The sequence below is a fragment of the Staurois parvus genome, unplaced genomic scaffold (assembly GCF_062004578.1).
Source record: "Staurois parvus isolate SC_StPar_1 unplaced genomic scaffold, SC_StPar_1.0 ptg000070l, whole genome shotgun sequence".
Taxonomy (NCBI): domain Eukaryota; kingdom Metazoa; phylum Chordata; class Amphibia; order Anura; family Ranidae; genus Staurois; species Staurois parvus.
In genome coordinates this window covers 820,290-839,295 of record NW_028317866.1, presented here as the reverse complement: position 1 = coordinate 839,295, position 19,006 = coordinate 820,290, and the positions used below count along the sequence as shown (strand labels likewise).

Genomic DNA, 19,006 nt, shown 5'->3' with positions numbered 1-19,006 from the left:
TGACAAAATCATCTTCGTTTGCGGTTTCGTTCGGTACAGGGAAGACTGAGTCATGGATGTACCTCGGTCTCCTCCCACTTTCCAACTCTGAAGTCGGTGGTTCTGGGCTCCCAAGAAAGAGAAGAGCCCAGGAACCATGAGGGGAGGTGGCAGTGGCTCACCGTGTTGTCTGCTCTGTGAAAATGATCAGCAGCTCTACAGTTGCTGCCTCAACTTCCCTTTCAACACGGAAGCTAGCTGAACAAAATATGCACAGGCTAATGGCTGCTATGTACCTCCAAAGAGCTCAACTAGTTAAGCTCCACAGATGTGTTTAGGAAACCAAGAAGATAGGACCACAGAATATAATTATGAAGAAGCCATTTGAGCACATTTACAGTGCCTTGAAAAAGCATTCATACCCCTTGACATTTTCCACATTTTGTCATGCTACAACCGAAAACGTAAATGTATTTTATGGGATAGACCAACACAAAGTGGCACAAAATTATGAAGTGGAAGGAAAATGATAAATGGTTTTCAAACTTTTTTACAAATAAATATCTGAAAAGTGTAGTGTGCATTTGTATTCAGCCCCCTTTACTCTGATACTTCTAACTAAAATCTAATGGAACCATCTGTGTGCAATTTAATCTCAGTATAAATACAGCTGTTCTGTGAAGCCCTCAGAGGTTTGTTAGAGAACATTAGTGAACAAACAGCATCATGAAGGCCAAGGAACACACCAGACAGGTCAGAGATAAAGTTTTGGTGAAATTTAAAGCAGGGTTAGGTTATAAAAAGAATATCCCAAGCTTTGCACATTTCATTGAGCACTGTTCAATACATCATCCGAAAATGGAAAGAGTATGGCACAACTGCAAACCTACCAAGACATGGCCGTCCACCTCAACTGACAGGCTGGGCAAGGAGAGAAGCCAAGAGGCCCATAGTAACTCTGGAGGAGTAGCAGAGATCCACAGCTCAGGTGAGAGACTCTGTGCCCAGGTCAACTATTAGTCATGCACTCCACAAATCTGGCCTTTAAGGAAGAGTGTCAAGAAGAAAGCCATTGTTGAAAGAAAGCCATAAGAAGTCCTGTTTGCAGTTTGTGAGAAGCCATGTGGGGGACACAGCAAACATGTGGAAGAAGGTGCTCTGGTCAGATGAGACCAAAAGTGAACTTTTTGGCTTAAAAACAAAACAGTATGTGTGGAGGAAAACTAACACTGCACATCTCCCTGAACACACCATTCCCACCATGAAACATGGTGGGGGCAGCATCATGTTGAGGGGATGCTTTTCTTCAGCAGGGACAGGGAAGCTGGTCAGAGTTGATGGGAAGATGGATGGAGACAAATACAGGGCAATCTTAGAAGAAAACCTGTTAGAGTCTGCAAAAGACTTGAGACTGGGGCAGAGGTTCACCTTCCAGCAGGACAACGACCCTAAACATACAGCCAGAGCTACAATGGAATGGTTTAGATGAAAGCATATTCATGTGTTAGAATGGCCCATCAAAGTCCAGACCTAAATCCAATTGAGAATCTGTGGCAAGACTTGGAAATTGTTCACAGACGCTCTCCATCCAATCTGACAGAGCTTGAGCTATTTTGCAAAGAATGGGCAAACATTTCACTCTCTAGAGTTTAAAGCTGGTAGAGACATCCCCAAAAAGACTTGCAGCTGTAATTACAGTGAAAGGTAATTCTACAAAGTATTGACTCAGGGGGCTGAATACAAATGCACGCCACACTTTTCACATATTTGTAAGAAATTTTGAAAACCATTCATCATTTTCCTGCCACTTCACAATTATGTGCCACTTTGTGTTGGTCTATCACATAAAATCCCAATAAATACATTTTCGTTTTTGGTTGTAACATTGCAAAATGTGGAAAATTTCAAGGGGTATGAATACTTTTGAAGTCACTGTACACAGCGGGGGGGGGGGGGGGGGGCTGTTAGTATACCTAGTCACTTGTTTCCCAAAGTATCTATTAGGGTTTTAGAAATTTTCCCAACCTCAAAATAAGATTTGGCTTTTAACTGTGACTCCTGTCATGAGTGTAAATCCTGGTTAAGAGTCACTATCAGAGTGATCTTCATCAGTACTATATTCCTGTTTTTCTTCTTCAGATTCATTGGCAGAAGCCTCATGATCGTCACCATTTTTTTGTAAATCTTCTATTTCCAACGTGCCTTGTGAGCTTCTGGGGAAGAAGAAGAAATAGCTCAATACGAGTAGCATTAGCACTGTTTATTCTCAGTTTACTTGCTATTTATTTCACCACTGACACAATATTCATTCCTTACAACGAATATGAATGTATTCTACAGGCCCAGTGATCAAAATAATACTATCCAGCACTAATGTCTGGGATTAAATTGGATATTTTCCCCACAATTGAGCAATTTACCTTTGGTTGCTTCACTGTTTAACCAAAAACATATTGCAAAGTCGGTATATGACTCAAATGGCTCCAGATTGTGTGTGGGCTTGTGTATCAGTCCTAAGGATGTTAGATTACACTGTCTATTAGGACAGGAACTGCTATGCCTAATAAACAGAAATCAACTGGTAGAATCAGGCACGTGTCTAGTGCAGAGCTACTGCACATGTAGCATCAGATCACTGTGACAGTGATATAATGCTTGTTGATTATAATTAGCAATATTTAATTTATTTATTTCAGGTACTTCTATAGCGCCGTCAATTTATGCAGCGCTTTACATATATATATTTTGTACATTCACATCAGTCCCCAACCCTCAAGGGGTGTACAATCTAAGGTTCCTAACTCACATTCATACATATACATACTAGGACCAATTTAGACAAGAGCCAATTCACCTACCAGCATGTCTTTGGAGTGTGGGAGGAAACTGTAGTACCTGGAGGAAACCCACGCATGCACAGGGAGAACATGCAAACTCCAGGCAGGAGGTGCCGTGGCTGGGATTCAAACCAACGACCCTAGTACTGCCAGGCGGAAGTGCTAACCATTTAACCACTGTGCTCATATAACTGATGATCAGGGATACTGGATAAATCTTTTTTTCCTAATGTCACTGATCTATTACTGCAGAGATGCATGAGGGGCTGGATTAGATCTTCTGCTACCTGATCCAGGCTCCTCATTAAAGTGACCCGGTTGCTTTACAAAAAATGTCCAAGTGAGCAATACCCTTGAGGAAGTCAATGCTAACTCACCTTTCCTGCTGCCCGTGTTTCCAAATTCCTTTATGTTGATGAAATATCTTACTCTAAAATCCACACCGAAACTAATACTGGTAGGTTAATTGGCTCTTGTCTAAAATTGGACCTAGTATGTGTATGTATGAATGCGAGTTAGAGACCTTAGATTGTACGCTCCTTGCAGGTTAGGGACTGATGTGAATGTACAATATATATTGCTGCATAAATTGACGGTGCTATATAAGTACCTGTAATAAATAAATAATACTTGCCAGTTTCTGTGGTTCTCTGCAGCATTCAATGGTTCCTCCCGATCTCCATCCATTACAGTAGTGATGTGGAGATCAGCAGGAAGAACCAGTGAGCACTGCAGGGGACTCAGAAGAATGACACTCCTGGAAGTGCCAATTTCAATGTGTACTGTCATTCACTATTTTTATAATATCAAATGTGTGAAATTGTCACCATTTTGCTAATTTGGGTCCAAGAAAATCTGGCTTGATCTTATTTTAATGTTTTGCTATGTATTTCTCAAAATGTCCTAATTTTTTCATAATTCTAAGAAAAACTAATATTTGTACCCAAATATATTACTAAAATCCTTTTTGTACTAAAATATTGATGTAAAATACTTTAGGCTAGAAACAGCTCTTAAACTGTTAATTCAATATGACATCAAAGTGACACAGTATATAATATTACCCCTCTTCATCATCTGAATTTGCTTCTTCCTCATTTGTTGCACCAGGACCTTTGAATGATCCTGAAGTTTGGAATGTTTGGCCTTTAGTTAATTCATAATCATCAGGCAATCCTGCATCTTTCAGGACACCGGAGTAACGCTTTTCAGCACACAGGCGAGCGTTTTTCTACAAACAAGTTACAGAAGACAAGAAAAATGTGTAAATGAACTCACTGAACGGCAACTAAACACAAGGCAATCAACTATTCTAACATGAGGTTGATTTTCTAAAGGTAAAATAGGCTGGCCAGTTTGCAAGGGAAGTTGCCCCAAAGCTGAGGGAATTAGGTGCAGCCTAAGCTTCCATTATCCAAATCATATGCAAGTAAAAATTATGGGTTTTTTCTTTTTCCTTGCAAATGATTGCGTATTGTTTGCAAAAGAATTTCATCGCATTAACTTAACTCTGGGGAAAATTCCCTTCCAGTGCGCAACCTCCCTTGCAAAGTGCACAGTCTATTTGTGTTTAGCAAGTCAACTCCTGTGTCATCAAAGACAGTTTTTGAATGAGTACACTTAGCTGTCATGTGACTGCATATAAAATGATTAACAGGAAGGTAATTTTATTGTTTTATTTCACATTTTTAAACAAAGCAATACGACAGGTACCATTTAGGCTGCTGGGTAGTAGATGCATTTCAATATACTTTAACTACTAGAAGACAATCTAAATAATATTTTTCTTCACTGACCTAATTAAGCAACAAGGAAGGGAAAACACAGACTATTGTCTGTATGGACCACAACGGCCACATAAGTGTCAAAGCGTGAATGCAGTCCGCAGGTTGGGCACCAGGACAGGGAGAGAAGCATGGGGAAATCTCCCCAAGCAGGATACAGCAAAAACACAGCAAAGGTTCTAACTCAATTCCACACCACAATAAATTGGCTTTGGATATGGGACATGGATACTACATACTCATGTATACTCACAGACTCATCCTATCCTCAGAGCTATTAGGCCCACTGCAAAAAACAGTCAATACAAACCTTTTGAACCCTCTCCAGTAAGAGTGGCGTCTGGGAGACTCGGTCTTTCATTGCGTCCAACTCTTCAAAGTACTCTTCCAGCCTCTGTTTTTCACTTCTCCTGTTATACAATTTCAGAGATAGAGAAGAAGCATTTATATATATATATATATATATATATATATATATATATATTTATATATATAGAATTAAAAGCGACAAATGTAAATTATTCAGGAATGTTCTATATAGAAGTGACCCCATTATAGGCCACAGCTTCACATGAGAAATGGAGAGCTCATTTTACAGTTATTGGCAGCCAACAATGTTCCTATGGACAGCCAACCAAAGCACCTTCCTTCATAACCTGTCTACTGATTCAATGCACTGTTTTTCATCAATAAACAAAGTTTTTATCCAGAAACAAAAATAAAAAGTTTCTAAATGTGGGCCTCATCTGAATTTTGAAATACAATTGTTACACAGGAAGTCCTAGCAATAGCACTATGGCACTGCACTGCTCCACCAATTCCGTTACTTAAATCGTGCAATATATTAGTGCCTCCATGACTAGGGTGGCCTTGTAGCAAACTGCGTTAAGGATTAGCCAAACATTCCACACATAACTTCTTCAACAGTTGCAAATACACTGAGACTCAAGTAACAAAAGAGCTATCAAGAAAAATACAGAAACACCACCCAAACTGCATTTGTAGGTGCAAGTAACAAGACAGTCAAGACTAGAGAAGAGTTCTAGCGTGTTTGGATACTAATCTAGCTCTGAGGAAAGGGACTCGTCCCCAAAACGCGTTAACAAACCGACCACACTGACAGCCGGACACCCTGCCATTGATATGGCCATCTCTACCTTCTTACAAAGCTTTACATACATGCTATGTTTGTGGGTATGTTTTCATTCTTTTTCACTTTCAAACAAACCTTGGATTATGCACTAGGGGTTTGCACCTCCTGTTTGCTCTTTTCCAGTTGTTGGTTTCCCTATCTGAAGAGGGCTGCATCTCCGATACGCTATTCATAGGCCACTTTGATCCTGATTCCCCTGGCTTTCCTATGGCAATTGATCCCTGGAGTGCTGGAGAGTACACACTGTTGTCCGGATACTAGTCTGAACCTGCCTGAGCTATCCTGCCAGGAATCTGTCACTGCGGACCACCAATCATAAGTGGCCAGGGTATTTCCTTCCCTGCAGTGTATATATATATAAGACTGCAGGATGGGGAATGCCTTGGCCACTTATGATTAGCGGTTCTCAGTGAAAGCTTCCTGGAGGAATAGCCTCAAACACGTCTGAGGTCATCCCTAATCACAGGATATATATTGCCTAAAAGGACAAGTGTGGAAACTCTTACACTAGTTGTGCAGGATAACAGTTCCTACGCCTGCCATATTGTCTGTGACAACCAGGATAAAGTGCTTCCATTGTCCTAGATTGTAAGCTCCGAGGAGCAAGGCCCGCCTAACCCTCTTGTATTGAACTGTATTGTTGCTGTATTGTCTCCCGTTATATTGTAAAGCTCTGAGCAACTGTTGGCGCTATATAAATCCTGTATAATAATAATAATAAAAGTAATGAGCAACTACCAGTACAGATTCTGTTGTCCAGTAAAATGCAAATATCTTGGGATAGCACTGTCTAAGTACAGCCATTACCTGAGATCTTTTAATTTACTACGTGAGTTTTTGGCTTGCGGTGGGTGAATAGATTTAACTTTTCTAGTTATATGTTTCTTCAGTAATTTCTCTCTCTGCTTCTTTCTTGCTCGGATCCTTTCCTCATCTTCTTCTTTTCTTACTTGTTCTTCAAGAAACTTCCTAGCAGGGACATAGACTGACTCAAACTTGTTCTGATAACTAAGAGGAACTTGGGATTCTACAAGGATCATACTACTACACATGGGTCACTATGTCGATATGCATCCTTTTCTCTAATCTACTAATTCTAAAAAGGGAGGATCTGGAGGTAAATATGTATAGTGGGGAGGCACAACATGCACAGGTTGGTTTTACTAAATATGATGATGGTTAGGCACAAATTCAAGCATTACTTCAAATAACTGAGTTATAAAGAGTACTTGAAAACAAAACAAAATGTTTGCTGGAAAAAAGTTAAGCGTTGGTGAATATGTAAAAAAAACAAAAAAAACAAAAAACTTTGAACTTGGTGTAAGAGGCATGGATGATACAAGTTCAGCAATCATGGTTCTCGGAGAACTCTACTTTTTCCAAGAAGGTTGTTTAAGGTTTTTGCACCCTTGCTTATTAGCATTCTTTGTAGAGCTTAAGCCTTTTGAAGTCTAATGCTAGCCATACACTAGTCAAAAAATCGTTCCAACGGGTTTTCATAAAACTAACACATGGTTGTAAAACCAAACAATATTGCCATCATGTAATGACCACATTTCAAATGATAAATAATTCCATGGACATAAATGAATCAGTTTTTCAACCATTTTTTGCTTCTGGGTCACATATGTGCAGTACCAACCATTTGATTTTTAATGGGCAAGAAACACATTAACCTTTCAATTTATTGTCTCTTCGGCAGAAGTTTTCCAAACTTTTCCTTCGTCTTTTTGGCTCAAAAATGTCACTACCGATTTTCAATTTGTGCCCATTAACTGGACGAAAAACAAACTGTCCAAATGATAGATTTTCAAACGATTTTTCATCTAGTGTATAGCCACCATAAGGGGCTATGAAAGCTGGAAAGAAGAAGATGAGCAGAAAACTGGAGTTTGTTGCAAAAAGCAACCACTCAGGTTTTACATTTAATTTTATGGACAAATAAATTTGGATTGGTTGTTATGGGCAAAACATTTTTTTTCTCATTTTCATTGCTCAAGGTTTCATGAATCAAAGCTTAAGCTGTTAATGAGCTACATTTATATGGGCGGTTTATGAGGGGGGCTGCAACAGATATCTCCTTATTTCAAATACCCTCTGATTCCTCTTATACCAAATTGTATTGTAACTGTACTGTCTGCTTTCATTTTTTAAAGTGCTGCGCAAACTGTTGCCGCTATATAAATCCTGTATAATAATAATAATAATAATAATATAGAAGGCAACATCTTCCTTATCATCCAGTCTATCTCAGCAAGGCTGATTTCAGTTTAAAAATCATGCTTAATACAGCTCAAAGATGTTAATAAGTGATAACAACATTGCTTTCTAATTTTGTAGAGATCCTTCATCCTTTAAAAACCACTCCTTGGCTAGGATTCCTCTTCTTGTGACAAGAGAAACCTGTTTCCCTTATGGTATCCTGGCAGGGATCCAGCCAATAGAGAAGACCCTGAGTGGAACCCAAAATGACAAATATGTCACATTTGGATTCCATTTTAGTTAACATAAGAATGTTAGGAACATTTTTCTAGTTATATGATTGTTTTTCTTACTATCCTCAGGTTGCTCATAAAGTACCGTTGTCATGTAGTTATTCTGAAAGTCTAGCAGAGCTCTTGCAACATGACATGAGCACTGTTAGACTGTCATACTAGCTTTCCACTTACTTGGAACAGGGAAAAAGCTCAAAACGAACTTAACACAAAAATTAGCCAAAAATCAGATAATAAAATAATAAAAAAAAAAACATTTCAGGCAGGAATCAAGCCCAAAAAACATATGTAATAATGCTGCTTGTTATGTCACTTTTATGAAGCAACATAAGCAATATAGAAGAGAATATATCAGAGCTTGATGAATCAAAGCATTAAGCAATTATATAGATATATGACTTGATCTACATCATATGCAGGAGTGTGAATATTACAAGCTTTTAAACAGTCCATGCACCCAAATAAACACATTAGTTTACCTAATGGCCTGTTCTCTTCTTTTAGAGGATTCTGTGGATCTTGGACTTACAACATGAGCCTCATCACGCGGAGATACGATCAAAGAATTTTTTCGTGGCTGGCTCCTAGGAGACTTAAATGGCCAACGGGTCTCCTTTAAGTGTTCTTCATCTGCTTCAATGTCCTTGAGAATTTTTTCCCTACGAGATGGAATATTATCAGTACGTAGGTGAAAAGGGTCACAGATGGTCACGTGTTTGGTATTTTTATTTTTTACAAGATGTTTCTGGTTCTTTTGATGCACAACCTGAAAATTCGGTATCTGGGTATTTATCCTAGGCCTGGTCTTTGGTTCTTCTACTGGTTCAGAACATCTTTCTTTGCACCTTTTCATGCTACTTCTAGAAGCCAGCGTAGTGGTAGGATAAGAGGAGGCACGTAAGAGTTCCTGGGACCTCATATGTATCCTAATTCCCCGATATAGCTCTTCTTCCTTAAGTTTCTCATTAACAAAGGTCCCATATATAGATTTTGGGACTGGTCTTGCTTTGAAGTGTTTACAATGATCGACTGACTCTTCGAAATCATCAAGTTCCATCTTCCTAAATTGTTTCTTGCGCTCTTCTCTTTCAGTGAACTGAAATGGTTTCTGAGATGCTGAAAGAATCTCCTTGCTTCTTTCTTTTACAAATCTGCGTCTCTCTTCATTCCTTTCCATTATCTCATGGTAGAGGGGAAGGTAGACAGAAGCTGGAACTGGGTTTGCTCTGAACTTCTTTTGACATTCAGCTTCTTCCTCAAGCAATTTCTTTAGCAAATTGTTCTCCAACTCAATCTCTGATTTGGACTTAGCATTCATCTCCTTTTTCTTAGACTCTCTAATAGTCATCTCAAAAGGTTCTGGAATGGTAACTCTATGAGACCATTCTTTTGACTTGCTTTTGTCAGTTTTACATTTTAACTTTTGCTTATCGAATGTTGTGTCCCTAATATAATCCTGGACATTGAATCCATTCCACATTTGAAGGATTTTCTCTTTGGCAGAAGTAGAATCTTGTGTGTCACAGCTGTCTTCTCCATCAGACTGCTCCTCAAAAGATGCTTCTGATACACCAGAGGAGACATTCCAATTAAATTCGGGTTTTAATAAAGAACAGTTCAATCCATTTGGCTGAGAAGGTCTCTGCTCCCATGTTGGCCTTAAAATTAAATCAAAACATATTAAAGGTTATCTACTGGCAATAAGGAAAATCAATCAGTGAACTGTTGATGCTGTCTGTGCTTAAATCAGATGGACCACTCAACGTACCTATCAACTAAGTTCTATGTGATCCACTGCACACTGCCTCTGACATTCAGTATGGACTTTACACTGACTGGTGCTGTAAACACTTGGCATCCTTTTCGCACAAGTAAGCAACTGGTGTTCCAAGAAACCCCGATTACCACAAATACGTATTTGACTCACGAGGGAATTATTACAGCTGGCAATACTGGTCTTCTTCTAAAAATGCTTGTTGACTGGCTATGTGAGACTTTTGCATCACAGAGCCAGAAAAAGCATGCTTTAAATGAATCAGACCTAATTATTTTCTATACTTGTTCCCGGTCAGCGACATACACAGCATTGAAGCCTGGCTATAAGCCTGACAGCCAGGAAGCTAGCTTTCCAAATAAATGTTTAGGAATGGCAGATGACAGTGTCCCTTTAAGCAGAGCATCAGAAACACTAAGAATGTAGACTGTGTTTCTTATATCAGGACTCTATGGATATCCACAACAGTCAGTGGCAACTGTGTTTATGCAAATTGGAAACATTTTACGATTCCCAGAATTGCATCTTTAAACTTCCATCAACCGTTGCACTGCTGAAGTACCGTACCTGAATTAGATGCTAAAAAAGGGACAGAATGGTGGTAAACGGCAGAAGTCAGATTCAATCTTTGTCAACAGGTGTAGTAGTATCATATTATATACAGAGTTGGGTGTGACATGTGTTTGGACAGAACACAAAAGATCAGGGAGTGCTCAGAGGCTTAAAGCTGAGATTCCCTGGAGAAATAATTACAACCTCAGAAAACTGGAGCTTCAGATTTTAAGCTAGGGCTGTTATATTGCATGGGTAGACCAATGCAGCAGCGAAGGGAAAGAGGTCATTGCAATTGCAAAATAAAGATTAGATTTTGTTTTTATTATCATTGTTTTTAATACAACGAAATCACACGGTAGTTCCCTGACAACAGCACTAAATACATGCATATATTGTATATACTCGTACATATACACCAATAAACACAGGGATGTTGAATTCCTATTGCCCGACGCTCGGGGACATGTAGTTCTGGGTGCCGGGCAGGGCGGTTTTTTTTACCTGTAGTCCTGCTGCGGGCAAGCAGCAGGGCTCACCTATCAGGTGGAAGCAGTTGAGTGGCAGTGCTGCCGCCTGAATGCTTCCTCACAATGCCAGCCTCTCCGGCGCCCCCCCTACCCTGTGTGAAGCTCCCCCCCACCCACTGTCTCCTAGGTTCTGCTTGCCCATCTGCGGCCCTGGGACCGGCTCACCGCCGGCAGCTAGAAGGGAGGGAGGAGAGCGGACACGTCCACTCCCCTCCCCTTCTTGTCCTGGCCTGGAAGTGACACTATGTACTCCTGACCCGCGAACGCTGCGCTGTGTACCCCTGACCCGTAAACGCTGCGCTGTGTACCCCTGACCCGTAAACGCTGCGCTGTGTACCCCTGACCCGTAAACGCTGCGCTGTGTACCCCTGACCCGTAAACGCTGCGCTGTGTACCCCTGACCCGTAAACGCTGCGCTGTGTACTCCTGACCCATACACGCTGCGTTGTGTACTCCTGACCCGTGAACGCTGCGCTACATACTTCTGATCTGTGAAGGCTGCATTATGTGCTCCTGAACTGTGAACGCTGCATTATGTGCTCTGACCTGTGAACTCTGCACTATGTGCTCTGGACCAGTGAACACTGTGTTATATTCTCCTGAACTGTGAACGCGGCGCTGTATACTCCTGATCTGTGAACGCGGCGCTGTATACTCCTCACCTGTGAACGCGGCGCTGTATACTCCTCACCTGTGAACGCGGCGCTGTATACTCCTCACCTGTGAACGCGGCGCTGTATACTCCTCACCTGTGAACGCGGCGCTGTATACTCCTCACCTGTGAACGCGGCGCTGTATACTCCTCACCTGTGAACGCGGCGCTGTATACTCCTCACCTGTGAACGCGGCGCTGTATACTCCTCACCTGTGAACGCGGCGCTGTATACTCCTCACCTGTGAACGCGGCGCTGTATACTCCTCACCTGTGAACGCGGCGCTGTATACTCCTCACCTGTGAACGCGGCGCTGTATACTCCTCACCTGTGAACGCGGCGCTGTATACTCCTCACCTGTGAACGCGGCGCTGTATACTCCTCACCTGTGAACGCGGCGCTGTATACTCCTCACCTGTGAACGCGGCGCTGTATACTCCTCACCTGTGAACGCGGCGCTGTATACTCCTCACCTGTGAACGCGGCGCTGTATACTCCTCACCTGTGAACGCGGCGCTGTATACTCCTCACCTGTGAACGCGGCGCTGTATACTCCTCACCTGTGAACGCTGCGCTGTATACTCCTCACCTGTGAACGCTGCGCTGTATACTCCTCACCTGTGAACGCTGCGCTGTATACTCCTCACCTGTGAACGCTGCGCTGTATACTCCTCACCTGTGAACGCTGCGCTGTATACTCCTCACCTGTGAACGCTGCGCTGTATACTCCTCACCTGCGAACGCTGCGCTGTATACTCCTCACCTGCGAACGCTGCGCTGTATACTCCTCACCTGCGAACGCTGCGCTGTATACTCCTCACCTGCGAACGCTGCGCTGTATACTCCTCACCTGCGAACGCTGCGCTGTATACTCCTCACCTGTGAACGCTGCACTATGTACTACTGACCTGTGAACGCTGCACTATGTACTACTGACCTGTGAACGCTGCACTATGTACTACTGACCTGTGAACGCTGCACTATGTACTACTGACCTGTGAACGCTGCACTATGTACTACTGACCTGTGAACGCTGCACTATGTACTACTGACCTGTGAACGCTGCACTATGTACTACTGACCTGTGAACGCTGCACTATGTACTCCTGACCAGTGAACGCTGCGCTGTATACTCCTGACCTGTGAACGCTGCGCTGTATACTCCTGACCTGTGAACGCTGCGCTGTATACTCCTGACCTGTGAACGCTGCGCTGTATACTCCTGACCTGTGAACGCTGCGCTGTATACTCCTGACCTGTGAACGCTACGCTGTATACTCCTGACCTGTGAACGCTGCGCTGTATACTCCTGACCTGTGAACGCTGCGCTGTATACTCCTGATCTGTGAACGCTGCGCTGTATACTCCTGACCTGTGAACGCTGCACTGTATACTCCTGACCTGTGAACGCTGCACTGTATACTCCTGACCTGTGAACGCTGCGATGTATACTCCTGACCTGTGAACGCTGCGATGTATACTCCTGACCTGTGAACACTGCACTATGTACTACTGACCGGTGAACGCCGTGTTTTGTACTCCAGATCTGTGAACACTGCGCTTTGTACTCCTGACCTGTAAACTCCTCGCTATGTACTCCTGATCTGTGAACTTTAGTTACTCCTGACCTGGATAAGTTCATATTTTTACACTGACATTTGTATTATTATATTTTTCCAGGCCAGTTCACACAGAATGTGGTGCAGGAAAGATGCAATCCATGTGTGCTTCCCGTACCACGGGTGCCCACACTGCCTTTGTGATCTGTATGCAGGTGCCAGTGTATTGGTAATGGCACCCCAAATGCAGGTTGCAAACGCACTGCAACATATCACATGGTTCCGCAGTACCATGCTGTTTGGTGTAGTGTGCTTTTAAAAGTAGTGCATGCATACTTTTTCTGCATTCCAGTGTGATTTGCAGCCCATTCAAATGAAAAAACGTGAGAAATGCACAGGAGTGTGTGCTGCGTTACCGTGCAATCCTGGAGTGAATTGACCCCAAGTTTTCTTCAAAACTGCCATACTTTTTAACGGCCTTGCTAGGTTAGCTCCTACAAATAGTGTGCTGTGCCCAGAGTCCTATGTTTAGGTAGATCTCCACCACTCGAAGGTTGCCTACCCCTGCTCTACAGCAATGGTGTATGAGATCATCTCCTTCCCCCAGCAAAGTTTGCCTCTATTCCTCAAAAAATGTTATAGAATAACTGAATACCTGCCAATTGTCATTTCTAGGTTAGTTTGTATCATGAAGATGTACTCAAATCCAAAACAACAATCACACATCGATATGGGTACATGTAATAAAACAACAACCACACATCGATATGGATACATGTAATATAACAACAATCACACATCGATATGGGTACATGTAATATAACAACAACCACACATCGATATGGGTACATGTAATATAACAACAACCACACATCGATATGGATACATGTAATATAACAACAATCACACATCGATATGGGTACATGTAATATAACAACAATCACACATCGATATGGGTACATGTAATATAACAACAATCACACATCGATATGGGTACATGTAATAAAACAACCACACATCGATATGGGTACATGTAATATAACAACAACCACACATCGATATGGGTACATGTAATATAACAACAATCACACATCGATATGGGTACATGTAATATAACAACAATCACACATCGATATGGGTACATGTAATAAAACAACAACCACACATCGATATGGGTACATGTAATATAACAACAACCACACATCGATATGGGTACATGTAATATAACAACAACCACACATCGATATGGGTACATGTAATAAAACAACAACCACACATCGATATGGGTACGTGTAATAAAACAACAACCACACATCGATATGGGTACGTGTAATAAAACAACAATCACACATCGATATGGGTACATGTAATATAACAACAATCACACATCGATATGGGTACATGTAATATAACAACAACCACACATCGATATGGGTACGTGTAATAAAACAACAATCACACATCGATATGGGTACATGTAATAAAACAACAATCACACATCGATATGGGTACATGTAATATAACAACAACCACACATCGATATGGGTACATGTAATATAACAACAACCACACATCGATATGGGTACATGTAATAAAACAACAATCACACATCGATATGGGTACATGTAATATAACAACAATCACACATCGATATGGGTACATGTAATATAACAACAACCACACATCGATATGGGTACATGTAATAAAACAACAATCACACATCGATATGGGTACATGTAATATAACAACAATCACACATCGATATGGGTACATGTAATATAACAACAATCACACATCGATATGGGTACATGTAATAAAACAATTGTCAAACCTGCATACCTACGAGTGCCTTTCACAACAGGTTCACCACTGTGGACTCCTTTCAGGTTAAGTTTGTTTTTGTACATTTTCTCCAGCTGTTCCATGTTCTCATCATGGGCATTCTTCAGTCTCTCCACCTGCATGTAATACTCTTTGTCTGCGTAATCCATTCTTGAAACATCCAGAACCCAATCCTTAGAATTCCTCATCTTGCAAGGCTGGTCTCCATCATCAGAACATGAACTAAAAGTATCCTGGTGAGCAAGATCATTTGTTAGCTGTGATGTAGATGACACCATGATGGGTTAAAAAGCATGTTTCAGACCACTAGGAACGATGTGAAATAGCACACCAATTTTTTAACATGTATATCACACCCTCACAGGGGCGGACTGACCATTTGGAAACTCGGGCACTGCCTGAGGGCCTGGGGTCAGTAGGGGGCCCCATGAGATGCCCCTGGTACCTTTTTCATAGGCTTTTTTGAGTTTGGGCAAGGACACAGGGGCCCCATGATCCCTTATTGCCCGGGGGCCCCATGAGTTGTCAGTCCGCCCCTGCACCCCCATTTAGGATAAGAGCCTGGATCCACACAAGAGCGGTGGGAAAAGTGCATGTGATTTGGATAGCAGTGGTAGTGCATTCAAGCTAAATCGCATGCTATTCTTTGAGGTGCAATTTGCGTATATACATTTTGCATTGTTGCAAATCGCACCACAAAGTATCAGTACTCAGTATCGGCGAGTACTGGACTGAAAGTATCAGTACTCGTACTCACCGATCGAAAAGAAGCATTTAGATGTGACCAGCATTTAGGCCTCTGTGTACATCTGTGATGCCCCCACATTGTGTTTTTGGAGTGGCACTATTCATTTGAATGGGTCTCGTTCTGCTTCAAAAACACACCAAGGAGGCGCATGTACCCAATTCTGGTGATGAACCAAGCACGATTTTGTGCATTTTGTCGCTCAGCTGCTACCCACGTTACAGAAGCCATTAACAAGTAATGGCACAACAAATGCAACGTGTGTTTTTCTTGTGTTTGCAGAGATGCGGGCAGAAACGCATGTCTCCGCTATGCCCAGATGTGTACAGAGTCTTGCATGTGCACAATTCTTTCATTCTACACATTGTGTTTTGGTGCATTTATGCGATCTGTGCGCCCCTCTGGACGCAGAGGTACCCTATTTGTTTTTTTGCTCAACTAAACGCAGTGCACACTTCTGCAGGAGCCGTCTGTATGGGCTCATTGATTATTGTAATAAATCCTGTATAATAATTATTGTAGTGCTGCATTTAGACGTGTAGTAAAGCATGCGCAGTGCCCATCTGACCGCGGCACGTTTATGCGATCTGTGCGTTCCTGGACGCAGAGGTACCCTATTTTTTCTGCTCAGCTAAATGCAGTGCACACTTCTGTAGCAGCCCTGTGTATGGGCTCATTGATTATTGTAATAAATCCTGTATAATAATTATTGTAGTGCTGCATTTAGACGTGTAGTGAAGCATGTGTAGTGCCCATCTGATCGCGGCACGTTTATGCGATCTGTGCGCCCCTGGACGCAGAGGTACCCTATTTGTTTTTCTGCTCAGCTAAACGCAGTGCCCACTTGTGCAGCAGCCGTGTGTACGGGCTCATTGATTACTGTAGTGCTGCATTTAGACGCGTAGAGAAGCATGCGCAGTGCCCATCTGAACGTGGCGTATTGTCCGCTGTGTGAACGCGCGTTCATCCTATGGATTGGTGAAACTAATAATAAGTTACAGGCATACAGCTGAGGAATTCACTGGGTACATGCTGCTCCAGGGCCAGGAAAGATCCAGGACACCTGGGAGCCCATGGACCTCGATCACTCGGTCTATACGGGAAGTTCTCACCTCCGGTCGGTGCTCCTTGTAGCCGGCCCGGCGCAGTCTGTCCTCCTCCAGCCTCTCGTATAGGGTGAGCGGGGTCCGGCTGTGCGGGTGCACCGGGGTCTGTACACAGGACGCCGCCAGCACGGCCTCTCGGTGACTCTTCGCCATGACAGCCGCTGTACAAAGTCTGCCGCTGCTCGGCAACCCAGGACGCCACGGGAGGGGGGGAGGGGAGCAAGAGGAGGGCAGCGCGGACTGGGGAGCGGCAGAAGGGACACAAAGAGCTTGTGATCCGCCACTAATCCCGGCACACCATCTGCCGCCACCACTCCATGTCCTGGGGCTCCACACCATGGAGGAGGGCCCCAGCCCACAGGAGCGGGACATGACTGCTAACACATAATAGCCCAGCATGTGGAAGTCCTGAGAGACAAGGCCGCAAAATACCCAGCATTACTACACGGCCCCAAAACAATGGAAGGAACACTGAATTCGGAGTCTAGCATCAAGTCAATGAACCTCCTGGGATATGGATCTGGTCAGCTGAGAAGCAGAGGGGGTTGTTAGCCACTTTCCCTCCTGAGGATTTACCCCCCTTCCTGACCAGGCCATTTTTTTGCGATACAGTGCTGCGTTAGTTTGACAATTGCGCGGTCGTGCAACGCTGCACACAAATGAAATTTCTTTTTTCCCCCCTACGATTAGAGCTTTCTTTCAGTGGTATTTGATCGTCTGTGCGTTTTTTATTTTTTACGCTATAAAAAAAAAACAATTTTGAGAAAAAAAACAATATTTTTGACTTTTTGCTATTAAACATGTCCAGTAAAAAAAATGCTTTTCTTTGTATTCCTAACCTTTGCGATGCCATACAGTTTTGAAGCCATCAGTTCCAAAAACATTTATCTTGGTGTCATTACTCCAGAGTACAGAGTCCCAGTAGTCTTTTTCAGCATGGGTCCTGGAAAATTCTAGGCAGGCTTTTTGTGCATGGGCTTTATGAGAGGTTTCCTTTGTGGACAACACCCATGCATGCCATTCCTCTGCAGTGTAAGCCATATAGTGTCACGGGAATCAAACACCCCAGTTTGGCTTTCTACTTCTTTAGCTAACTGCAGTGAACTTGCATGGCGATTTTCTTCAACCCTTCTCATCAGAAGACATTCCTGTCGAGGTGCTAATTTCCATGGACAGCCTGGATGTCTGTGTGAGATGGTTGCAGTTCCATCTTTGTATCGCTTTTGCTACAGTATTCTGACTGATAAGTAAAGCTTTGCTGAACTTCTTGTAGCCTTCACCTTTCTTGCGTAAAGAAATTATTTTCTCTCAGGTCTTTTCTCTTTCATGCACTGCCAATGCTGGCAGCATGAAATGGGAAGGGGTTTTCTTTAACCACTTCCTGACCGGTCGTTGCATATAAATGGCCGGACAGTGGCAGTGCAGGGTCGGGTGGCTGTTTATAAACAGCCTCCCCGCACCCTGCTTGTGCACGCTCCCTTGGAGCGTGCAGCACCGCGATCCGGTGCCCGCTGTGTCCTCCGGACACAGTGAAACACTGATCGTCAGAAGGGACCTCTGTACGAGGTCCCGATCATTTGATCACTGATTGGCCAATCAGTGATCACATGCAAAGTAGTAAGCAAGATGTCACTTGTGACATTGCTTACTACGTGTGAAATCTGTGAATGATCAGAGGTCACATGGTACAAGGCTATTCACAACCGCCTTGTACCATGTGACAAGCTGTGACCAATCACAGCTCACTCAGTACTTCTCAATGAGTGCAAGAATGCAGACAGAGAGAAGGAGAAATGATTGCTTTTACATCCTATATGGGTGTAAAAGCAATAAGTGTGTAAAAAAAAAAATCTTCATCACCCCCCACAAGAAGTACAGTGTCACCATGGTGACACTGTACTGCTAGGGTGACAGTATGTAAAAAAAAAAAAAAAAATCTAAAAAAGTAAAAAAAAAGTTTAAAAATTCTAAATTTTGGGTATAAACCAATTTGGATT

General features: G+C 42.7%; 1 protein-coding gene across 1 annotated transcript; it reads right to left on the bottom strand.

Moving 5' to 3' along the window:
* Positions 1-1,941: 1,941 nt before the first annotated feature.
* FAM161A (FAM161 centrosomal protein A) lies at positions 1,942-17,399 on the bottom strand. Its single transcript, XM_089669231.1, has 6 exons — positions 17,016-17,399; positions 15,156-15,391; positions 8,728-9,906; positions 4,911-5,010; positions 3,881-4,047; positions 1,942-2,192 (listed from the first exon to the last, which is right to left on the bottom strand). Exons 1-6 carry the CDS (start codon positions 17,379-17,381, stop codon positions 2,060-2,062), a joined length of 2,181 nt encoding a protein of 726 aa, XP_089525357.1. The 5' UTR covers positions 17,382-17,399; the 3' UTR covers positions 1,942-2,059.
* Between the last annotated feature and the right edge of the window lie 1,607 nt (positions 17,400-19,006).

Bases quoted from the DNA above. Each gene is read 5' to 3' on its own strand.
- FAM161A (XM_089669231.1), bottom strand. From the start codon at position 17,381: ATGTCCCGCTCCTGTGGGCTGGGGCCCTCCTCCATGGTGTGGAGCCCC. The intron at 5,011-8,727 runs GTAAACTAATGT...ATTGTATAACAG, and splicing joins AGAAGAGAACAGGCCATTAG to GAGAAGTGAAAAACAGAGGC. The intron at 2,193-3,880 runs GTAATATTATAT...CTTCTTCCCCAG, and splicing joins AATTCAGATGATGAAGAGGG to AAGCTCACAAGGCACGTTGG.